Consider the following 24,641-nt stretch of genomic DNA (forward strand, 5'->3'; position numbering starts at 1 on the left):
TCACATCCCCCTCAGCGTCGCTGGCATTAGAGAGTAACGTTCTGTGCAAGACTTGTACTCAAGACTCAGTGTGTGAGTGTGTACGCAAAGTACAAAAGGCCATCGTAACGTATGATGCAGCTTCTCGAGACAGCATGTGGACAAACTGTATGTGCAGTCTATAACAAACTCTCAATTTCCCAATGATGCCTGTTGAAGAAAGTTGGAATTCTGTTGCAGATTGATGCTTTTTTGATATATGCTTCATCCTTATTTTTGTTTTCAGTACTAATACTTCTTTGTGTTGCCTTTTGGGTTGCGTTTTGTCTTGTTTTATTTTGTGGGGTTTCTGACAGAAAAACATTTAATTGTCTAAATTCTCTTCATGAGATGAAACATGAAGGTTTAAGCGCACAGTAAATAAGGGGTCTAGCCCAACCACCTTCAGTGATGTATTAGAGCTTCACAATTATCTAATTTCAATCATAATTAAAATAGTCACGGTTATGATTTTGGCCATAATCATGAAGCCCATCAAAGTTTTAGTCACTTGATTTTGGTGCAGGAATTGTGGGTACAGTTCCCAATCAGTGGCTGCGAATTGTTGTTTGTCTTTATTTGTGCCTTGTTTTAATCAGTATATAAAGTGTAGTACACCTTTCAGCCAGAGTCAGCTAGGACGGGTTCCAGCTCACTGTGACCATAGAAAATGGATTGAAGCATGTATAAGATGTTAAGATGACACAGACAACTTAATGCACCTAAAAGACTGGAGTGGAATAGCTTTAGATACACGTTGTTTACCATCTAATCAGACAAACATGTGATTGTTCCAGTTTCCTTTTGTATTGATGCCGTTAGAAGACACAGAAAATGGAAAATTGCAACTTTTCAAGCATAAAGCACATCTGAAAAGGGCTAAAATTGCTTTCATGTGTTTGTGATTCAGCGTTATGTAAGCCGACGGTTGCAAACGCTTGCGTCAAAGTACTTTGTATGTATTTCCTGGTTTTTGAATCAATTTAGTAAACTACCACTATAGATTACAATCTCTACGCAGGTCTTCTGCCTGAATGTAGTACATTACTTGTACTGTTCCATTGAAATAGTGCTTTTAGTGAAAAGCAGCAGCTTGACAATATTTTCACTGTGGCTAGAGAGGAAATAAAAAGCATGAAACTTGACACACCTCAATGTCAAGTCAATGCCAAGTCATTGTTACTGCTCTTTGTTAATCATCAATCTATGGATGAAATTCATTTGAAAAGAAAGTTTCATTTCTCCTTTCCTCTCAGCGCCAACACTTTCAAGCAAAAGCCATTTGTTTGACACGCGTTCAAACAAAGAGCAAGTTGTGGTTTTCAGCCCTCTACTGAGAAACCTTCAACATACATGTAGATGTACTTCAGTAACATTTAGGTTGCTGAAGACGTTTGGATGGATGTGTGTGAAAGGTTGTACATCTTTCTATGAATCTTTGGTTGGAATTGAGATTTAATCCTAGAAATGAGATTCAATATTGCAGTATCCTTTTTATGTTTGTGGTCTTGTGTTGTCCTTCATTCTGCCCTTCAGATGTTTTTCTTGTTATTGTTGTTGTTATCTGTTTCCTGTGGTTGAGACACACATTTAGCACATTGTGGACAAGAAATGAAACTAACTCTAAATGCACTATATGTACGTAGAGTATGTATTAAAATAGAGCTTCAATAGTGAGACAATAGTTCACTGTGATGTGTGAAGCAGTCAAATTCATTGATCATGTGTGTGTCTGCCCCCTCTTCCGCTCAAGTGCAGCCTTACTCTTTGAATGGTGACCTCACTTTCATCTGCCCACTCCACTTCCTGTCCTTCCCTAACGGCTCCCCGAGTGCTCAGTGTGCAGTTGTGTGTGTGTGTGTTTGTGTGTGCGTACAGCTAGCCATTGTGCGAGTATATTGATGTCAGTGCCCTTTGGATGACGTAAAGTCATATACAAAATTGTTCTGTCGGGTAACATTGAAGGTAGGAAACAAGGGGCTGATATGAGTGGAAATGTGTATGTGAAATGTTCACGTTGACACATTGTTATGTCTCTGGCGCTATCTCAGACTGAGATAAGAAAACCTGTGTCCTTTGCCGATGCAATATGGCAGTGCAGTCTCATCTTTCGTTAAGTGTACTTGCAACTGTCAATTGAAGAACATATTTTGAAGCAATTTCATACATTCCTCCTCCCGCAAAATGTCATTATAAAACCTTGTTACTGTACCGGTAATGTTTTCAGTAACATGTGATGGTAAGTCTAATACAAGTGTAAAAATAAGTTAACTACTGTCAATAGTAATGCTGAGCATCTATATCACCAATATGTAGTACAGCAAGTTAGAAAAATATTTTAATATTGACATGACTTTATTTACTTCCCATCATTAAGGATTTCTCCTATGAATTGGTTTGAAATATTAGTCCTTCCTCCATGTATTCAGATATGTCCCAATGTGCATGCATGCATGCCCACGCACGCACGCATACACACGCACAGACTGGTGTTATTTAACCAACCGCATTGTGTTTGATTATGTATCATGACCAGACTGGGTGTTTTGTGCAAGTTGTTTTGCAAGGCAGCTAGGCTCAGAGTGTCTGCAGACATTCTTGTCACAATGTAGATATTGCAGGTCCACAACGGCAACATGATATACCAGGTGTCATAAACATCGAAAGTTGTGAGTGAGGACGCTGTGTGTTGGCAACGCAGCATCATTTTGTCCCGTCATCCCTAGCAAGTTCCTGGCACAGCTTGTTCTTGGTACTGTTTGTGTGGGTTTCCTGTTTTTCATTTCGTAATCTGTCCATATTTATGATCCAGTGCTTACATAAACCCGAGATTTGGTTCAGTGTGTTTCTGGCAGAGCAACTGAAAAGGGGGGGAGTAGTGGAGGAAAAGATGAAACGTGAAAAAAATGAAGTGAAAGCAGTTTTCAAGTGGGTTGGTGGAAGTACAAAAATAAATTCAAATTTGCACAAAAATATCAAGTTTATAGATTTCCTTCAGTGTTAGAACGATGACTGCATACTTTGGGTGTATCCCCAAAACGGACTTGGAAATGTTCTTCTTTATTTGCATGATTCATGTCTTTTCTTTCGTAGCTTTAACTAGTGAGTGCGTCACTTTGACGGTTAAGCAATTATAACTAATTAAGGCAAACACAAAACTAAGCTTTGTCAACTAGCCTCTAGGGCAAAATCTTCAAGCACTCTTCTACACTGGAAAATCTCACAGCACACCACCAAACAAATATTTATAGCACAAAAAGTACGAACACTGAAATAACAATGATCCCCTCTCTTGAAGAAAAAAAAGTAAAAAAACAAATATTTAGTCAGTCTTAATTTTGGACTTGTTTTGCTGAACACAAAGCTGAAATACAGGAAGCCGTGTCTTATTCTAGTTGTGTAAATGGTAAAAAAAATGCATACAGACTTTTATTGGACCTTCACATTTAATGGAAGATAATTGTCTTTTCATCTCTAGACATTGCTGGCAGATAAACGAACAAAGATATGCTGTACAGCAAATGAAAGTATGGAAATTATTGTCAGACAAATTAAGTGTTAATTTCCCGCTGCACTCCTAGTGAGCTCTCACCACACACGAGTGTCTCTGTTTGAGGGCACAAATTCAACACAGAAACGCTGACGGCCTCCAGTATTGTAGAAAGGCACTGCATTCAAGGTTTTGGTAACCTCACTTACTGTTTACATTTATTTTCAAACTCATTTTTAACCGATGTTGTAAGGGTTGAACCCCGACTTCACACTGGATGGAAGCAGTGCCATACAGTTAAGCGACGGTTTATATCATACACCCAAAAAACAAAGGAAACACTTCAATCACATACTCAAGCTTACGATGAGATGAAATATCCCAGTTAAAAAAATTATTATGGCTTGTCATTTTAATGAAGAACAACGATCAATGGAAAAATGGCTAGTTTCAGAATAATCTCAAAAGTGTAACTTGGTGGATCACACTTGTGTGAATTTTCTCAAGGCAACTCATTTTGTGGCTCAGGACTGTGCGTGCTCTGGACATGATCTGTATGCATTGTCTATGACATCTTGGGAATGGTCTTGATGCAAAATAAATAGATTGAATTTTGCATGTTTAACAGTGGGTCCCCATTTTGTTTCACAGATCAGTCCCACTGCGCCTCCTTCAGCTCAGAGAATGAGGCTCAGGGAGGCGACACCGCAGCATGGCAGCGTACCCCTCCACCATCTACCTCACCTTCAGGGGGGACGCCAGCCAACGCTCCCCCCTCACAACCTGCTTCGAGACCCTCCAGCCAAAGGACCACCCCGCCCGCCACCCTGACAGGAAATAGAAAGAGGAGCTCCAAACCCTCGCACATGAGACGCAACATTCGGTAAGCAAAATCTATTTATCGATTGTATAGGGAGTTCATTTTGGGGCTTGAGCATTTAAACATCCCATTTTGTGTCTCCCAAGATTGTACATTCTGGAATTAGTCATAAAAAATACATTCAGCAGTTCCTCAGGCTTTCATCGTGTTTGTTTTCTTGGTACACGAGGGACATGAAAACACACGTATAATGTTTGTCCATCATCACATCAAGTTTCATTCCAATTTCAAACAATCATACTGAGTTCTTATTGAGTTTTTGTGTTCCGCTCTTGTGATGGTAGGAAGTTACTGAGGGACCATCAGCTGGAAGCAGTCACCAGAAGTGCTCAGCAGGAGGAACAACAGAGAAAGCAACGTCTGGGTGATCAGAGAAAGCAAGATTTCCCCATACCACTGCTGCCTGAATATGAAACAGGTGTCTCCCCGGCATCCATATCCATCCATTTTCAGTACATATTACACTTATGCTACTTATTACATTCAGGGTCGCACACACGTTGATCACGCGCCAATCACTGGACTAACACACAGAGAGACAGACAAGCACAATTTATTATCTGTACAAGCTTTGAAGTGTGACCAGATTAGGGTAAGAATGTAAACACAAAGCATTGAATCTCTCATGCTTTTTGCTAATTCCTTTGTGCAGGTGATGTAACAAAGCATGTGTCATCATCATCATCAGTGTCGCAGCAGGAGTTGCGACAGGAAGTCATCTGCTTCGAGTCCAGTAGCTCCGGCACATGCCAGGACGTCAAGACCAACATATGTGCCTCCACCACGAAGCCCACGCACAAAACAGGTCAGACAAAACAATAGAGAGAGAGACACACACACACACACGTGCACAGTGTTCCTTGGGCAACTGCTCCCTTCAGGGACGGCACAATTTAAGAGAAGTGCTATCCATCCTTCTCGAGCGGTTTTGCTCATTGGGGCCGCAGGTGAGCTGGAGGCTGTCTCAGCTGAGAGGTGTGGTACACCTTGGACAGGTCGCCAGCCTGTCACTAGGCACTCGTAACACTATTAATTTCTAAATAGATTTTATTTACTGTAAATAAATATTTCCCCAATTAACTATTTACAATTGAAATAACTTTTCTCTGATATCAATACTCAAGAAATGTGTAAGGAAAACCTATTTGAGGCGGAAAATTGGTTTTGATGTAAACTCAGTTTAATTGAATTAAATCTTTCCTTTTTCAAATATATCGTCCTTGAATCATATCACACCCCGTGTATCGAAATACTTATCGAATCATTTTCATGCGAGATGGACACCACGTATAAATTTGTTGTGGCTTTCACTTCTGTTAACTGGAATAGTTTGGGCTTTAGAGACCTTTTACGTTTAGGCTGTCACATATAAATAAACATGGCAAAAGCTGCTGCCTTACCTTATCGAATTTTAATTCCACTGACTCGAGCCAAATCCAATTGTTCCACTTGAAACGGTAGCTCCTCCTCTGATGGAAAAAAAATTACTAACATCGTGAGTGTGCTTGCCTCCACTCGCATCACCTCAAATGCATCAATTGTGCCACCTGTCGCCAGATTTGCGCCTATCTGCGTGAATGGCATTGACTTCACATGTAATCGCCTCTCGTGAATAGCTCAGCTCCGGTTCGGTCTGAATGCACTACTAATATGTATGACACCGTGACAACAGTTACTATTTATTATGAATAAAAAACTTATCGTATACTTTATAACATCACAAATAAATCAAGCATTATAAAGACACGACAGAAAGGAACGTTGCTTGTGAAAATTATTAATCATCACAGCTCCAACAAGTACAGGTACAATTCCAGGCCGCTGAAGTAGATTGCCCCACATGGAGTTGGCCTCGGGGCCCCCTTGCACTTTGTCCTTTGACAGTGTTTAGTGGGCTAGTAGGTCAGCTGCCTCTGGAAGGTCAGAACTCCCAGCGGGAAACTCCCAGCTTGGAGATTATCCTTCTGACTGGATAATTGTGACATTTGCATTGCGCATGCTTTTAACTGCTTCATGAGCCAAATGCAACAGAGACACACAATTTCAAAATCCTACCAACTGGGCACATCATTTTTCCCACTTTGACAAGAGCTGTATCAAATATTCTTGTTCCACATACAAAGACATTAATGTTCAGTTTCATGCTAACTTGTGTTTGTAGCTTTCTTGACTGCTTCGTAGTGAGGTGTTGTTGTGTTTTGGTTACCTGAATTGGTTCCATGCAGTATGCCGTAATGAAGCCATTGTAAAATTAAGACTTCTTTCAACGGCATTGTTTTTGTAAAAACGGAATATTTGATACATCTGTTGTTTTGGAAATCATATCAACTCTAATGCAATTTCAGAAGCTGTTTCAAATGTCCGCAGGGTACACTTTGTACACTTCTCTCATTCCCAAGTCGTTTTTATAACTGGCTCATGTGCACACGCTTTATAATCCACACGTCCTTAAATTTTAGAGACGTGTGTTTAGGAGCCTAGAATGACAGGAAGAAAAGGGAAGGGGCTGTGGGTAAATAAGTAAGATGAGGTAGGTGGAAGAGTGATAGAAGGAGCAGATCAGCGCAATAAAGCTGGCTAATCCAAGTTGGGACCCAGAAGACATACACGCTCACATGCGCGGACACACACACACACCGCACCACCGTGGCACAGTGACATTTCTAGTTAAAGTTGCATAACCAGTCTCCCCCGCCACTCTAATCCTACTTGTATAACCAGACATTCATTGCAGTTATATAAGCTCTCTCTCGCTTCATCTTCGTCCCTCTCGCTCTCCCTTATTTTTGTACACACACTAACATACTGACACACATGCTGCCATCTTGTGTAATGCTTGTCATTTGATGTTCTTTTTTCCCCTAATTAATTAGGGATGCTGGTCTGGTGGCCACTGGCCACACACAAAAACACCACCCTAAACACGCGCACAACAAAAACATCATCAGGTGTCAATTAGCTTGTCCCCTTTGTGTCTGCTTGTACCCATCAGAAAACTGTTATGAAACCACTTTTCCTACTTAGCTAAATCAATTCAAATAGACAGATGCATACATTTGTTTTAAACCAGGGATGTCAAACTGGTTTTCCTTACGTGAAACCACATCAAAGTATAAACGCTAGAAGTGTGAAAGTTTGTTTTAGGTAAATAGTTGGATTTCGTATTTATTGCAGTAAAGGAATAAAATACCAAACATCCCGAAAAAACATTACATTCGTTTTCGTCAAAAAAGTCTTCTGCTTTTGTCAAAAAAGTCTTTGGCACTTGGGCAGATTTGGGATTAACGGTCCTCTATTTACAGTATTAAAATAATGTAACTAAGGTATGGAAAATGTTCAAAATTCTCAAAAATTGGTTCTTCAGCAGGATATTCTTGTTACTCTGGTCCGTTTTTCTGGTCTCCTTCATTCTACGTACAACCTGTGATGACATTATAAGATTCCATACATGTGGGCCAAAAATGACTCATGTCTTCTGATTTACATTCCTGCAAAAAACGATGTTTCCATCCCCTTTGTCTTTGGCAACCTGTTACAACCACTCTACAATTTTTTTCACACACAATGGAATTTAAATGTAGCAATAAATCGGTCACTATCTCCATGTACTATCTCAATTTACTTCTACCATTCACGCTTACGTGAAACTAACTACAGTACAAGGATTATATTTAGCATTAGCAAAATCTAATGAAGAAAAGTTGCTCCTTCATGAATTCATTCAGTGTTCAACTTTCATGGTTTTTCTTGCAAAATTCCAAAGAGGACAGGATTTTTTCCCCCCATCACACATCCTTCATTTTCTCCATAGGTGCGAATAATCTGAGCCAGAGTGAGGACGATGCTAACAGCAGTGACTCCGCCCACCATGAAATAGAGCGTGAGCAAAGTGGCATGCACGTCAACGACAGCTTGAATCGGCCAGATGACCAAGGACGGGTGCTGGTCAACTTGAACCATCCGGCAACAGAGACAGACATTTTCCTGTCACCTCAGCTGGCACGAGCAGTGAAACCTCACCAGGTACCAAGTGATACCCTTTTTGAAGTCTGAGTAAAGACCAACTGAGCTCTGTGTCATTTATCTCAGATCGGCGGAATTCGTTTCCTGTACGACAACCTGGTGGAGTCGGCGGAGCGTTTCAGCAGCAGCAGTGGTTTTGGCTGCATTCTGGCCCACAGCATGGGCCTGGGCAAAACGCTGCAGGTCATCTCCTTCATTGACATTCTCTTCAGATACACAAAGGCCCACACCGTGCTCGCCATCGTACCTGTAAGTACCTTCAGGAGTCAATTTCAAGTAATGAATGATGTGTTGATGTTCAAGTTTAGACATCTCTTCAAACGGTGTAGGAACTGAATAAATGTCTGATCAGAGCGAGGAAAAGCCTGTTGAAGAAAAACTCCATTATATTCGTTGACAACCTTTTTATCCCACAGGTGAACACGCTGCAGAACTGGCTGGCAGAGTTTAACATGTGGGTCCCAGATGCCGAGGCCTTGCCGCCAGATTGCGACCATGGCCTGGTGCGGCCTCGAAACTTCAAGGTTCACATCCTCAATGACGAACACAAGTGAGTTTACACAGGCGTGCAGCTGGTGTGGATTAATATCATGAAATGTGTTAACTTTCTGCTGAGGTCCATGCATCATGCCAGTGTGCCCACATGTGAGGGAAAATGCTCCTTCTGTTTTTTTTTTTTGTTTGTTTTTTTTCCCCAACAGCTGAACCTTTGACCTGCCATCTGGTGCTACCACACCGTACAGCTGTTTGCAATATGTGTGTGTGTGTGTGCTTTTGCCGCACATTCTGTGTGTATGGGACATAATGTGTGTCAATGAGGGGAGTTGTAGGATGACTCTTTCTGTGTGCTTGCAAACTATCACATGTATTTCCTCTGCCCTTTAGTTTTGGTTCACATTTAAATGAACTAAGGCAAAATACAACAGAGAAGGCCAAGCATCTTCTGTGTGAATTAAATGTTTTCTCTGTGATTACCCAGAAACACAACATCCAGGGCACAGGTGGTGGAGAACTGGGTCCAGGATGGAGGTGTGCTGCTAATGGGCTATGAGATGTTCCGCCTCTTGTCGCTCAAGAAGAACTTTGTGTCTGGGAGAAAGAAGAAGAGCAAGAAAACTGCGGGGCCTGTCACAAACAACCTGGCTGAGGAGGACCGGCAGCAGAAATTGCTCATAGGTGGGAGAGATACATGAGAGAGCAGATGAAGAGGTGCAATAAATCAAATTTTAAATAGGGAATTATCTTTCTCCAGCTATTGAGAGAGCCTTGGCCAGGCCTGGTCCTGACGTGGTGATTTGTGATGAGGGTCATCGCATTAAAAACTGCCATGCCAGCACCTCTCTGGCCCTGAAGAACATTCGAACCAAGCGCCGTGTGGTCTTGACGGGATATCCACTCCAGAACAACCTAATAGAGTACTGGTGCATGGTTGACTTTGTTCGGCCCGACTTCCTCGGTAAGTCAATTGTTTATTGCTACTGCAGCTGGCTGACCTTCAATGACTAACACATTTGGAGAACATTAACAACAATTAAAAACGTGGAGCATAACTACAAAAAATGATATTTGGAAGACCTTCTGATATACATATGTTTCAGGCTCACGGCAAGAATTCAGTAACATGTTTGAGCGTCCCATTCTGAACGGGCAGTGTGTGGACAGCACACCCCAGGACATTCAATTGATGAGGTACAGGAGCCACGTGCTACATAGCCTGCTGGAGGGCTTCGTACAGAGGTGAGACAGCTGCCTGGCTACTCTCAAAAGCACCTTGAGATTTGTCAAACTCACTGAGTAAACACGAACGTGAAGAGAGAGCGGACCTTGGTACAAAAATAGTTATTCTTTGTTACAATCGGATTGGTTTGTTGGAGCAACCTTTTGTTGCATAAGCTTGCAAAGAAGCAGAAAAAAGATTCTCTAAATTAACTACAACCTTTCCATTGGATGTTTCACAGATATTAAAAATAAGTGTATTGTACAACATGAAATGACAATATGACAGGAATTCGCTTTAGTCAGTTTGTTTAGTTGAACAACAAAGATATTAACGATGATGAAATAATCACATTACCTGTCCTGACCACCATCAAAGGGCCCATTTCAAATGTTGAATGAAATCCATTCACTTGCCTGGACCTCCCATAGAATTCCTATATGATTGATAATAATTAAAAATTAATTATCCCATTCATTCAAACAGAAGTTTTCCAAATGTTGCACCGAAAGATATACAGTGGGCTCCCACTACTTGCAATGGATTGGGACTCGAATAGTAAAAATTAGCAGATAATAGAATCCCACTATAAATACATTAGTGGGATTCACTGTGGCTGGTTCCAACATAGTAGCATCGCTATTTTTTTTTAACCGAGATTATTAGTGTACTGACATCAAAGTGAATCTAGTTTCTTAAAATAAAAAGAACAGACAGGAAGTTAGACACGGACAAATATATCCCTCGGTGAGATATTTAGTAACTTATAGGAGCCTTAAAAACTTTCCATAAAAGGAATCTGCAATGGTCAATATATTTAATTTAAAATGGACATTTTTTTTTTCCCATATTTTAAATGAACGCATTGTGATTCTGTGCTATAGACGAGGCCACGGTGTTCTTAAGGACCAGCTGCCGTCTAAGGAAGAGCACGTGATCCTAGTGCGCCTGTCTCCCCTGCAAAGGGCGCTCTACACAGAGTTCATGAACCGCTTCAGAGAGGCGGGGAACTCTGGCTGGCTCAGCCTCAACCCGCTCAAAGCCTTTTGCGTCTGCTGCAAGGTGAGACAAAGAACGTGCCAAATGTGCCAGAGCTAGTAACTTTTGGAGAACATCTGTGTGTTTGGACCACAGGAACTACTGGAAAAAGAAGTTCACATTAGAATTAGAGGGGGGACACGGAATCTAAATAATCCACATGTCAAAGGAAGTCATTTTACATTGGTTGTTCTTTGCCCTTTTTAAGATTTGGAACCATCCAGATGTGCTCTATGAAGCCTTACAGAAGGAAAACCTGGCCAATGACCAGGACCTGGACCTTGACGACATCACCTCAGCTGCACCAACATGTTGTCCCACTGCCGCCGATCAGAAGCCAAAGCCCCTGGAAACCCCTAACCCAAATGGAGGAGTGAGTCTCAACCATTTGCAGGAGAAGGCCAATCAGGTCATCACATACGAATGGGTATGTGCCAAAATTCCTTAGTAGGCATCACAATTATTATTATTATTGTTGTTTTATTTTCCTTGAATCACATCTTATATTTTTTAGAGTTAAGTATAATTCTTGGGCAGTCAGCATTTCCTTTGTAATTTTAAACAGATTTAGAAAATGAGGTCATTTTTGTATGATCCCCGTCTGTGAGTGCAGGGCACCAAAAACCTCAAAGTTTTGGTGGAGGTAAAAATAAATGACCCATTTGTTTGCAGTGCCCTAGAAAAAAAAAAAGTTGAACACATCAGCTTGTCACAGCATTCTCAATGAAGTTGTGTTCCTGATGACAAATTAGTATATTAGTTAATTATGCAAACCCAAGTGAAATAATTACCGAATCAAATTGTGCTGTCAATAATACATTTAATTTATAATGTACTGCACTTTACATTTCAGATAAATCTCATAAAGCATTTTACAGGGAGCGTGTAAAACATGAACCAATCTTAAAACATTGAAAATTATGAAACAGTCATTTTGAAAGACAGCTGTTTCACATACATGCTGGTCATGCTGAACAAAAGTAATGGGACACTACTGCAGTCCTTTGAGTGAGTCCCTGACTTCCAATTAAGTAACTAACTATGTTGCTCTTGGTCATCGACAAGTGAAGAGCTGAAATCTTGTGTGATATACTTATTACTCAAATTCCAATGAGTAGAGGAGAGAGGTTCCACTTTACCATGTGTGTTCTGGACTCTGTTTGCACAAGCCGTAATCAGTCTAACATCAACATTATTTAAAGCAAGTCATAGTCATTCAGCTAACGGCACATAATAAGATGTGATAACTCCTATATGCTTCCCTAGGCGAAGGACATAATGTGTGATTACAAGCCCGGCATCCTGGAGAACTCTGCAAAAATGGTACTGCTCTTCCACCTGATTGAGGAGAGTGTCACAAAGGGAGATAAACTTCTTGTTTTCAGGTAAAAGGCTGAAAAGTACATCAGTGAAAAGGACATTTTAAATGGTTCATTCTTTTCCTCGCTTTTCCTTGGATTCCCATGTTCCCCATCTTATGACCCGGTCCTTTATTTCTGTGTCCCGCAGTCAGAGTTTGTCAACTCTAACTGTGATTGAGGATTTCCTGGCTAAGAGGCCAGTACCGCGTTCTCCCAACACCTCCGCCAAGGACACAGCCAGTCAGAACTGGGTCCGAAATGTCAACTATTACAGTGAGTGGTCTTTTCACACTACAGTACATGCTCTGTGTCTGTGACGTTGAGCTGAGATTTACTTGAAGAGTGGACAGTTTATTTTGGATAAAACACAGTGATGTTATACTCATGAGGTGTGAGAAGTACATTTAGTTTTTTTGTGATGATTTATGGCTAATATACTCAAATGATGCACATTCATTTGAATGCATTGCCGATATCCTCCCCCATGTAGTGTACTTGTAATGAGCACTGCCACCTGCTGGTTCTTTACGGCAGACAACGTAATTTATAGTTTGGTGTTTCATGATTTTTAAACTGAACCTCTGAAAATAAAGTCACTTTTAGTCATTTTGAAAAACATTTCTCACTTTTTAATTGCCACAGATAATGTCTAATATAGGTGTCGTAAGGGGGAGAAAATCCCTTCCAACCAATTATCAGAAGTATGTGTCCCCTACAGTAAAAGATTTGGAGCACTAGCTTCTGCCAAGGCTGATAAATCCTAATTTCGATCACCTTGCCCAAATTTGTCTTCAAGATTATTCATTCATTCACCTAACAAATCTAAAAACGCATCTGTCCAAAGTAGCATCTTTTTCCAAAGCGCGGTGTACAGTTTAGTTCAGTTTTTGTATAAGCAGTTGACAAGCGGGTGAATAATAAATTATTTTTAACATTAACGAATCCTGTATATTACACTATTGTTTTTAAATCTCTGTTCTGGCTGTGTAATGTGTTAAAGGACTGGACGGCAGTACAACCACTTCAGAGCGAGAAAGATTAATTAACCAGTTCAACGATCCCAACAACACATCAGCTTGGGTCTTCCTGTTGTCAACCAGGTAACACACAGACACACGGAACATGTGTTCACGCATAGATGCTGTTTTTCAATGTGATGAATAACTGGACTGTGCACCTATGTGGGGTCTCAGGGCAGGTTGTCTGGGCGTGAACTTGATCGGAGCAAACCGTGTGGTGGTTTTCGATGCCTCCTGGAACCCGTGCCATGATGCCCAGGCTGTTTGCCGTGTCTACCGCTACGGTCAGAAGAAGCAGTGTCACGTCTACAGGCTTGTGTGTGATTTCACGCTTGAGAAGAAAATCTATGATCGCCAGATTTCCAAGCAGGGCATGTCTGGTGAGTGCGCTCCTGTATGTATACAGTTGGGAAAAATATAGCCTAATGTTGTGCAGATGTGTTTGTTTTTGTTTCTTTGCATTATTTTAACCCTCCTTCTCCATCAATCAGACCGGGTGGTGGATGATCTGAACCCTATGCTGACCTTCACCAGGAGGGAGGTGGAATCTCTCCTACACTTTGTCGAAGAGGACCCAGAGCTCTCCCAAGTACAGCTGCAACCTTGGGACAACATGGATTGCGTCCTCGGGAAGGCATTGTGCCTCTTTCCACACCTCATTACCAAGGTACGTAGAAGAATAAAGAAGAACATAACCCGTCACCTTCTTAAAATGCGAACTAGCTGAGTGTCAATTTACAAACAAGAACAGATTACATAGCTCACCTCCGTTTCTTGAATTCATTTCAGCAACCATTCCCCCATGAGTCTCTTCTCATGGACCGCAGAGAGCTGAAGCTGAGCACTGATGAGAAGAAGGCTGCCAAAAAAGGTTACGAGGAAGAAAAGAGGGCATCTGTTCCATACACTCGCCCTTCCTACGCTCACTACTACCCAGCCAGTGACCAGAGCCTCACCAACATCCCCGCCTTTAGCCAGCGAAACTGGTATGTAATTCTAAATATTTGCAGCTGATTCAAAATCAAAAGGACTTTTCCTTTTTGCACATTTGATGCGTTTACCAGGTACCTTCGAAAGGGAAAAATGGTCAAAACTACAACAAAAAAATCATTTAATTTAGTAAAAAATAAATTATCTATATTTAAAATGTGAAAAAGTCCTTGTAAGGCAGTCAGTGTTAAATCTTCAAAACTATTCTCAGGCGCCCACCTCACACTGAGAAGAAACTGGGGGGCAACGTCCGACCAGTCCAATCTGCTCCAGTTCCCGCTGTTCCTTGCCAGGTGTCTGCAGGTTCGGCTCCAACTTCCAAAGACTCATCACCGTCTAGCTTTGGAGGTTTTCCTGTTAGCTGCTTACAAAAAGCTGGAGTTTTTGTGCAGAAGATTATCACCACTACAGGTAGGTTGCTGCTGATTGGTGGTTGTTTTTTTTGGTTAGTCGGTTTAGGAGCTTATATGAAAACTACCATTAAAACGTTGCAAAGTGATAGCACTATTTTTCCCTCCACGAAAAAGCAAATAGCCGCAAATATTGTATATTGTTCTTCTTTTAGATATGGTGATTCCAGGCACCAACAGCTCAACAGATGTCAAGGCCAGAATCACAGCCGGCGAGAGCATCCATGTCATTAGAGGCACCAAAGGTAACACTCATCATTTCAGTTTTGGTACTTGAATTTTAGATTTGGTCAATTTCCTGTCACATGAAGAAACTCTTCAACTTCAAGGTCAACTATTTTCTTTATTTTCAGGGACCTACATCAGGACGTCAGATGGCCGAATCTTTGCTATCAGAGCAGCTAACAAGCCTAAGATCTCAGAGGAGAATACTGCAACATCACACAATGGTTGGAAGACTTATGTTATAACGCAATGCTGCTGAACATAAAGTACTTTTCTACATAGAGTAAATTATAACTCTGTAAAGAGGCGGTGTTTGTTTGTCTATGCTTCCTGGGCACGTGTCAAAAAAATGACCACACATTAGTCTGATAATTCCCAAGGAGTCTTAATTGTTAAACTAATTTCAAAATAAATCTTTCTGGCTGTAGGGTCAAAACTGTAATGCTAAACTGATAGAAATTGCACAAAAGGTCCTTACTGGATCAGGGTGGAACGTTCTGAATTGTCCTTTTTAGCTATTAAGGGCTTTTAGCCATTCTCAAATAAACAGGGTCATAAATGTTTGTTTTCATAATTGTGTTTTTTCTCTTTAGAGCCACAAGGATCTGCAGAAGAGCAGCCAACCACCGGTAGTAGCAGTTGTCCCTCACCTGACCAAGAGCAGCCAGTAACCGACAACAGTTTGCCCCGCCACCTTTCCCCCGACAGCCCAGAGATAATCAATGAGTTGCAGCGTTACGCTGCAGGTAAGGGGAGTCAGCCAGAAAGGGAGGACGAGAGCAATGTGGACAAACTGCCTTCAGCTAAACCGGCCCAAAGCAACAGCGACAGTGGAAATGTGTCCCACCCTGAAGCCAGCAGGCCTAATGTCATCCAGCACAGTATGAATGCCACAGCTGCACAAGATTTGAGAATAGGCTCCAAGCGCAAAGCCTCGACTCCACTGCCAGAAGAGCGGGCTAGAAAGCAGCCTGCTGCTAGCGAAATCTCCTCAGCCTCTTTAGCCTCCCAGGGTTTCCCCTACACAGGCGGCTACGGGCTCGTTCAGGGCTTCAATCCCGCCGTGCTGGGTGGCTCACGGGGACACCCGCTCTACATGGGGGCAGGCTCCCCTTTCTTCCACTCTTCCCATATGGCTGCACTCGGCGACCCATGTTTCATGCCGGAGCTGTTCGGTTTAAACGCAGTCCCCACTTCGTCCTCCACCTCAGCGCGGTGCACTTCTACTACCGCTGATGTCTCATCTTTCTCATCGCAAACCTTCTCTGCATCAAACGCTTCCACTTTGGCTCCAGGCACCATGCCGCCGTTCACGTTGAGCCCCAACCTGGCAGGCATGGCGGGGATGCTGCCATCAAGCTTCGCCCTCTCTTATAGTCAATCCCTGGCCAGCTTGTATCGGGGGTCAATGCTCCCCGGCGGGCTTCCAGGTCCAGCGGCCACCCCTGGCCCAGCTGGTGAAAGCTATCTCTCACAATACCCACCAACTGGCTCCAGCTCTTCCTCTTCATCTTCCCCTTCATCCTTTTCCCCGTCTGCACACTCTGAGGACCAGAAGCCCAGAGTAACTGTAAACGGCAGGAATGTCGGTAGCCCCGACAGCTCGGATGACGATGAGGAAGTCGTTGAAGTAAACAGTCAATGAAAACAATGATGCTTGCTTGATGTGTTTGTAATGGGAGCTACATCCTATTTGGGGCAACCTGTGAGGGACAACGGACAATGCATGAACGTCAGCCTGTCCCTTTTGTGCAAACTGCACAGTCATGTCTTGATGCTGAATCTCTGAAGTTACCACCTGAAGATATAAAAAACATTTTACAGGGCAGAAGACAATTGAAGAAATCATAAACCTTGAGGCCTCTACCTTTTACTCTAATAATCACTGGACAAAAAGCCTGCAGTGACTGAAATGGCCTTTTGTTGCTCTTTGTCCAGAGAAAACAAAATGGCAGATTTGCCTGGGGGAAAATTATTTGATACGTTAAATGGTAGTAAGGGTTATTGTGTGTGTGCATCAATTTGCAGGGGTGGGCAAATAATATAGTTAAGAATTGGATTGATTGTGGCAACGATCAATGCTTAATCATGTCTTGAGCCTGTTGAGAGTGAACTACTTGACTGCAACCAGCAAAGGCGCTATTGGTTCAGCCTCAGCTCGGTTTTTGGTGTCTAAAGCTTGACATCACATTTACACAGTCCTCTGCTGTGGTTCTACTCTTCACTAGCAGCATTATTTTTCCTCAAGTTGCTGGATGGAAGGAAGAATTCATACTCTCATCTTGTTAAAATTTTGCCCATCCCTAATTGCCACATCCAATCTTGCAAAAGAAGATTTCTTCAACAAATTTGAAAGAAAGCAGAACTTCTAGAAGCATTTTGAACTTCTCTGCCAGGTGAGCAGAATTGAATCTTGTTGTTCTTGGAAAGACGGATGATGAGGTACAAATGATAAAACCTTAAAACTCTTCACAGAATGTATTCTTAATCAAATGCCTTTGACCTCGGCCTTTACGATAAAGACCCATACTGAGGCATGTGACATGGGAATATCAGTTTTTCTGCATTCTTTGTGTATTTTACCTAGCCAGGGGAAACTGAGGAAAAACTGTGCTCTCTTTGTAGCGGAGAAACAATGGAAAATGCCTTTTATCTTTCTGAATGTGAACTGTGAGAGAGAAGATGCAAAGAGAGTTGTTGAAATCTCACCCACAGTCTTACTGTAGCCTAGTGACAAATGATGCAAAACACTCACTCAAGCCTATATACCGTGTTTGTACATGCCAACAGGAATCAAGGTGACCCACACCTGAGTTTAGGTTTTTGTGTTGTTGTCTGTGTGTTGTGATTGCAAATGTGTCAGAACGAAGGAAATTTGGTTGTTGATATTCCATGCAAATGTGTCAGAACGAAGGAAATTTGGTTGTTGATATTCCACCTTTTGCTCTGATGGCTTTTCAGTGTTGAGTGCGTCACATTTATTATGACTTCACGTCTTCAAACCATTCTGGGTGAGAGCTTTGCCAAAAACAGCACATCTGTGACCTCGGTCAAAAAGGATTGTGTCTTAAATGACCAAAAATAAAAACAATACCATGTTTCCTCAAATAATGGCCATCCGTCTTGTATGAACTTCATGTTCATCGACGCGATTTTTTTTTTCTTTCATTCAAACACAGTCAATTGCACTGTATTTATGTTGCTCACCAAAACAGTTGAGAGAACTGCAATTTTGTCACAGGTTGAATATATAGCAGTACTGATAACATTGTGTAAAATTATTCCAAAAGCAATTTTGTACATACAAAGACCTCCCCTCCTCTGCAGTTGAGTAAATGAACATCCGTGGCTGCCATTTGTGGAAACATGCTATATAAATACTGAACAGGCCCATCTGGGCAGTTTGATCTTGAGGTTAACACAACACTAGACTCCAAAACACCTTTATGTGTAGACAGGGCAAAGAAAAAAACATTTTTCATTTTGTGATCAAGCCCCCTCTTAGAGCTGCAGTTAATATGCTGATCACATTGACACCAGTGTACATGTCCTTTGACACCATTGCATATGTGACAATGTCCTAGCGTCATACAATAAAAAAGCAAAACTTCACATGAGTAAGCAGAGAATTGGCAAAGAGAATTGTATTTGTGCTTCATTCTGAAATTGCGAGTTTACCTGTTTCATTTTTATTTGGAAAATGTTTGAATTTTCCAAGGTGATTTATTTATTACAATGAATATTTATTCATTTGTATTTTTTTTATATATCTTTTGTATTTTTTTAAATTTATATGGTCATAGAGCTTTTGTTGTTACTAAAAATGAAAAAAAAAACATCTGGTTTAAAAAAAAAAAAGTTCTGTTCCATAGCATATTTAAAATAACAGTTTTTGCTTCTGTGGACCAACCAATCAGTAATAGCCAGGTGAGTGCTCAAGAAATTTGGAGCGATTATCATCCATCCACAAATGATCTCTCAAATGATGCAGATTTGGGTAACTGGTCATTGGGTTGTCTTTTGTTCATCATCATTGAATCTGAAACCCTTTTATCTGTCCGACCACAGATTCCCCCATGAAAGTTATGTAGTAAATGCCTGCTCAAAATTGGATATTAAAATATAAGACATTTGTTTCACACATGGATAAGCACAAATTATAGATTGTTCAGATCATCTTGTTGGAAGTGATTTCTATTTGTTTTTTGTATCAGAAATGGTTGATGGCAAAAGGTTTGGATGTCAGCTTGACATTCGCTTTACCAACTGACTTTTATTTTACAAAGTTTTCAACTTGAATTTGCATATTTATTTAAACGAATCAAAGGAGTCTGTCTGAATTCCATTTGCAGTGACAACCTTGAAACTGCCATCTTGCAGGACTAAATGTGGTCAAACTCTGATGTGTAGAGAATTCATGGACTGAGTGTATGATCTTAAATTACAGTGCTCTGAGTAGACAAGTTATTTGTTCGTATGTTTGTTTTCAGAAGTTTGACAATAAAAGTGTTTCAAATGGTACTTTCTCATTTTCTATAATGACACACATGTGTTTCTCACACGTTTAACCTTCACACATTCACTCAGTTTTGAAAAGAGGTAGATTAAAGTTATATTGCACTCCCTGAAAGAAATTACACTTCTAGGCACATGATCCAGATATTCAAGCGGTTCAGTATCTACAGTATTTACAGTAATTTAAATTAAATGGGTTGATGGAATGCATGTATTTGTAACATAAAAGTTAATACACTATAGGTATAAGCATACATCAATTTAGTTAAATGCCACCAAAGCACGTGTCTTTTTTTTTTTTTTTTTACAACAGTCATTCAACGAACAGCGAGAATATTTTGTCACATTTCACGATTTGCTAGATCAGAGAAGTCAAACTCAAGGCCTGTCACATCATTTTATGTGGCCCGCGAAAACAAATTGTGCACCGACTTCATCTGTCAAGACTAAAATTACAAATTGTCCTCACTTTTAAAAATAGAGATATTGCCATAAATTATTAACGATCATCTTTTTAAAATATTCGAACAGTTTTTACTAGTCTTTGATCTCAAAACTAGTTATTTGTTTGATGTGTAGCCTATAGTGCAGGGGTATCAAACTCATTTTTTTCGCGGGCTGCATTGTAGTCATAGCTCTTTCGGAGGGCCATTATGACTGTCAACCCAAATAAATGTATGAGCACCTCATATTATAAACAGTAAAAGCTACAAAACAAACTGACAAATAACTCGTTTTCAAATCAGACGAGTAAAAACTGGTCAAATATTTAAGAAAAAAAAAGATATTATCAAAAGTGAAGACAATTTGTAATTCTAGTGATGACACACGAACCCGATGCACAATTTGTCTTTGCGGGCCACATAAAGTGATGTGGCGAGCCGTATCTGGCCCCCGGGCCTTGAGTTTGCTATGATGTATATACTCAAAATGAACTTAGTACAAGTATGATGTATATAATTTAAGGCGCTGATAGTCAGAATTGCCCTCCGCAGGAATAATGAATTCAAATTGGAAATCCATTTCAAACGGGAAATTTCTTGGGCACTTTTGTATAAATGAACTCAGTTTCCCGATGAACTCAGTTTCCCAGCATGCTCGTGTTTTAAAAAAGTTACGTGACTTGACGCCTTTTCGCCGAGTGCAGATGACGGTGGCAGGCAGTGGTTTTGTAGCTGAGTCGGGTTTATGACCGGAGTCGTACTTTATGCTTGTATACTTCCACTAGCATTCCAAGGAGCAAAGTAGATTTAATTGAAAATGAGAGTCTGGAAAAAAGATATTTGCCGTTAACGAGGAAATATTGATCAATGACGTGAACTGTCAAACGTATCCGGGGTTGTGTTTTGATGAAGGCCTGTTGCTGGCTACGGGAAATGCTCCAACTCGTCTGGTAGATGCCGAGACTGGGAGATCTGTGGACGGGATTGCTGGTCCATCTTGCATTGCGAGAGGTTTGTCTTCTATCAAAAGATAACCCAGACGTGTTTTGTGCTTCTCCATGGCGGGCACACACCACCAGCTCACAGTTTCTTCGGTTAGCCAGCCAGCTAACATTAGCTTGCCCGTGTTGACAAGCTAACTGGCAAGATATCTCAAGAATTTGGGACTTTGGCGCACTTTGTCTCTTAACATTGAAACGATTTGTTTTTGTTACATACTCCGTAGTTCCCCCTCGATAGATTGTAAGCAAATGTAAAAGCAAATCACAAGATATCTTAGCTAAAACGTTAACAACCCTTTGCATCGCGTGTCTTATTTTCCTCTCGTCCAAGATTTGAAGTGTAGTTTAAGCGTAGAATTTCAGTGAAACGTAATGAAATCTTTTCCTGCCTACTCTACTACTAAGGTAGCTCCCAGAGAAATGAGGCTTGTGGATTCAAGTGTCACTTCTCTGGCTTGCTGTTAACCTCAAAACGACGCCACTTGGTCTGTGAGCTGTTTGTGCTCTGAAGGGATCCTTCTCACTATGAATCGTTATCTGCCTGTGGCAAGGCAGCACTTTCTGGCTGCACTAGCAAGCACTAGTGTGGTTGTGAAAGCCATCAGTGCTCTGGTGATTCTCCTCTACCTGCTCTCCTGGGCCGTGGACACATCATATGCACTGGGCGTTACCCCCGGATATCTGTTCCCTCCTAACTTCTGGGTGTGGACTCTGGTCACCCACGGAATCATCGAGCAGCACGTGTGGGGGGTGGTGGCCAATGTTGGGACTGTGATGTCCTGTGGGCGCCTGCTGGAGCCTTTGTGGGGTGCCCTGGAACTGCTGATCTTCTTTGCAGTGGTAAATGTATCTGCAGGCCTTCTAGCAGGCCTCTCCTACTTCCTCACCTATGTGGCCACCTTCAACCTGGACTTCCTGTTTGCTGTCCGCGTCCATGGAGTGGCCGGCTTCCTGGGAGGTGTCCTGGTGGCACTGAAGCAGACCATGGGGGACACAACGGTACTCCGAGTTCCACAGGTGAGGCTAAGAATATTTGGTATGCGCTGATGCCAGCTGGAAGAAGCATGTCTTTCGTGAGAATAGGGCTTTACTTTTGACAAACAATCTATTTTCCCATCTAGAATTAAAACCCTCTCTTCTCTAATTGCCAGGTAAGGCTCAAAGCAGCCCCAGCTTTGATCCTCTTCCTCTTGGCCTTGCTGCGCCTCTCAGGCCTGCTGGAGACCTCCGCCCCCCTGGCCTCATACAGTTATGGCACCCTGTCTGGCTGGGTGTACCTACGCTTCTACCAGAGGCACAGCAGGGGCCGCGGCGACATGTCGGATCATTTTGCCTTTGCGAGTTTCTTCCCTGAGGCGCTGCAGCCGGCAGTGGGCCTGCTGGCGGGATTGGTTCACGCCACCCTGGTGAAGGTGAAGGTGTGCAGGAAGATGGTGAAGAGGTACGACGTGGGCGCGCCGTCGTCCATCACCATCAGTCTGCCGGGGACAGACCCGCAGGATGCTGAGAGGAGGAGGTGAGTCAGGAGATTAAATGAATCATACCATGTTTTCATGCAACAAATTATTATTTCATTAAAAACTGAGGCCCGGCGGATATGGATTTACGGATACGACACCACCCCTTCCCACCTCTCTATTCCCCCCTATTGACTATTATGTCCTCCCAAGCGTGTGCTTTTTCTTCTGATCCAGCTCAATACTACTGTGATTGGAATTGAGGAACATTTTTGAGAATTAGCTTGATATTTTGTAACATTCTGGTTCTGGTTGACGAAAATAGCATTGTTTTTATTTTGTAAACCACATTTAGGAATTACCGATTTAGTTACCGTTATTGTCACATGACCAGCATTTTTGTTGCGTCTCGTCTCCTCTCCCTCATGTGATAATGTCGGAACAGAACAAAAAAGTGATGACAATTTGCTCTTCGTCTTTGTGGTATGGGCAAAGAAGTCACAATCTTGTTCTCCTCTGCACAGACAACTGGCTCTCAAGGCTCTGAACGAGCGTCTGAAGCGTGTGGAGGACCAGTCAGCTTGGCCTAGCATGGACGACGAGGAAGATGAGGACGTGGACGAGATCCGGACCGATACGCAGCCCCTCCTCCCTCGTGACCCTCCATCCTCAATGCCCCGGCCAGCAGCGGGGGGCGCTGTCGGCATGGCCCTCTCCTCCACTTCCTCATCCTCGATGTCGCAGAGCGGTGCTGCACAAGCCAACCCAGAGTCAAGCATCATCAGTTTCGAGGACGCACCTTCTAGATCGTAATAGACACGATGAGCATGTCACTGGCAGGCCTAACTTCAACGATAGAAGGCGGTGGACCTGTTTATACACTGTTAATTTCACCGTCAACTCCAAACGTGGATTTAGCGTGTCTTGTCACTTGACACGTATTGGATTTGCTCAGTGTGGTCAGGCAGACCTACGCTTCCTCCTTGCATACAGGCGCAAGTTAAGCAGCCATTCTCGTATGCTGAATTAATCCCAACTGAGCTGAGCGATGTGCACCGCTCTGTGAGATTTCTTTTTGTTTTGTTTTTGCTTTTTAAATAAATGGCAACTTGGATGTACAATTCCTTTGCTTTTTTCACAGCAGACCACAGATGTTTGCCAAGGGAGTGCTCATTCATGACAGGCTCCCAACAAGACAGACTCTGTACAGGCTACTTTGCTGTCAAGGTTTTGGTTTGGCAACCCACAAAAGGTTTCAGCAGCACAAGCAGCACGAGACGGGAGAGAGGTTCCAGCAGATTGGCAATGGGCAAAAAATATCTTTGGGATTTGAAAGCAAAGTGCCAGCTGTGACTATTTTGGACCAGTTTTATGACTTGTCTTTTTTCCTCCTGTTTTGGTCACAACTTGACAGTAACAACTTTCCATACACGCATATTGGATGTCTTGCGTTAACATCTGATCTGTCTGATGTTTTAGGTTGACTCAATGTCTAATCCTGTGTCCTACTTGATTTACTGTTTAAGAGTTGAGCGGGTTTGCATACTGTCAATACTTTTGTTTTGTTATACAGTCAAATTTTATGGATTTGGTTCTTTTTGTTTGTGCTATCCCTAACTTTTGCAGAGGACAAACCGAGAGAGGACACCCGCACTGAGTGGTAGTCAGCATAGTTTGTGCTTTTTAGGGGGGCTTGATGCATTCATAAAATTGCTGCATTTTACAGATTAAGACACATGGTTCCATAGATCAAGTGCATGATGAAAATCATGGTCAGATTCTGACAGGCAAGTCAATTGGGCAAAAAGGAACATGTTTAGGATACAAACACAGAGGAAGAAGTTGTGGCATGTCTAGGTTGTATTACGATATGATAGTTTGACAGACTACGGGTTGGTTTCTTGTATGTTGGGAAAATGCAGTTTTTTAATGGGTCAGTTGGTCATCGTTGATCAAAGTCCAACTGATTTCAAATCAAACTTGGTCAAAAGCTGAAGAAATAATGTTGGGTTTGGACCAATAGAAATTTGTATAAGGGATACTATAAGGGAAAT

General features: G+C 41.9%; 2 protein-coding genes across 6 annotated transcripts in view; both read left to right on the forward strand.

Moving 5' to 3' along the window:
• The window catches only part of LOC148402631 (helicase ARIP4-like), a 37,925-nt gene extending 18,233 nt beyond the window's left edge, over positions 1-19,692 (forward strand). For 4 of the 5 annotated variants that reach the window (XM_088365290.1, XM_088365300.1, XM_088365317.1 and 1 more), the window contains 21 exons: positions 4,160-4,391; positions 4,673-4,806; positions 5,041-5,193; positions 8,200-8,411; positions 8,478-8,660; positions 8,828-8,961; positions 9,391-9,587; positions 9,664-9,867; positions 10,010-10,148; positions 11,013-11,190; positions 11,375-11,593; positions 12,433-12,551; positions 12,676-12,800; positions 13,528-13,627; positions 13,721-13,926; positions 14,038-14,213; positions 14,336-14,532; positions 14,748-14,947; positions 15,102-15,191; positions 15,300-15,395; positions 15,765-19,692. In XM_088365290.1, the coding sequence (XP_088221416.1) occupies positions 4,160-4,391; positions 4,673-4,806; positions 5,041-5,193; positions 8,200-8,411; positions 8,478-8,660; positions 8,828-8,961; positions 9,391-9,587; positions 9,664-9,867; positions 10,010-10,148; positions 11,013-11,190; positions 11,375-11,593; positions 12,433-12,551; positions 12,676-12,800; positions 13,528-13,627; positions 13,721-13,926; positions 14,038-14,213; positions 14,336-14,532; positions 14,748-14,947; positions 15,102-15,191; positions 15,300-15,395; positions 15,765-16,816 (4,346 nt within the window). In that variant the 3' untranslated portion in view covers positions 16,817-19,692. Of the gene's footprint in view, positions 1-119; positions 148-4,159; positions 4,392-4,672; positions 4,807-5,040; positions 5,194-8,199; positions 8,412-8,477; positions 8,661-8,827; positions 8,962-9,390; positions 9,588-9,663; positions 9,868-10,009; positions 10,149-11,012; positions 11,191-11,374; positions 11,594-12,432; positions 12,552-12,675; positions 12,801-13,527; positions 13,628-13,720; positions 13,927-14,037; positions 14,214-14,335; positions 14,533-14,747; positions 14,948-15,101; positions 15,192-15,299; positions 15,396-15,764 lie in introns of those variants that run through there. The other variant, XM_088365324.1, reaches the window with a different exon arrangement.
• A 1,083-nt stretch (positions 19,693-20,775) lies between these two features.
• Positions 20,776-23,708, forward strand: tmem115 (transmembrane protein 115). The gene is made up of 3 exons (XM_088369385.1): positions 20,776-22,147; positions 22,282-22,646; positions 23,112-23,708. The coding sequence occupies exons 1-3, from the start codon at positions 21,656-21,658 to the stop codon at positions 23,398-23,400; spliced, it is 1,146 nt and encodes a 381-aa protein (XP_088225511.1). The 5' UTR covers positions 20,776-21,655; the 3' UTR covers positions 23,401-23,708.
• The last annotated feature ends 933 nt before the right edge of the window (positions 23,709-24,641 follow it).

Source organism: Syngnathus floridae, chromosome 2 (genome assembly GCF_059516105.1).
Source record: "Syngnathus floridae isolate MCC-2025c chromosome 2, RoL_Sflo_1.0, whole genome shotgun sequence".
Taxonomy (NCBI): domain Eukaryota; kingdom Metazoa; phylum Chordata; class Actinopteri; order Syngnathiformes; family Syngnathidae; genus Syngnathus; species Syngnathus floridae.

Bases quoted from the DNA above. Each gene is read 5' to 3' on its own strand.
- tmem115 (XM_088369385.1), top strand. From the start codon at position 21,656: ATGAATCGTTATCTGCCTGTGGCAAGGCAGCACTTTCTGGCTGCACTA. The intron at 22,148-22,281 runs GTGAGGCTAAGA...TCTAATTGCCAG, and splicing joins CGGTACTCCGAGTTCCACAG to GTAAGGCTCAAAGCAGCCCC. The intron at 22,647-23,111 runs GTGAGTCAGGAG...TCCTCTGCACAG, and splicing joins CAGGATGCTGAGAGGAGGAG to ACAACTGGCTCTCAAGGCTC.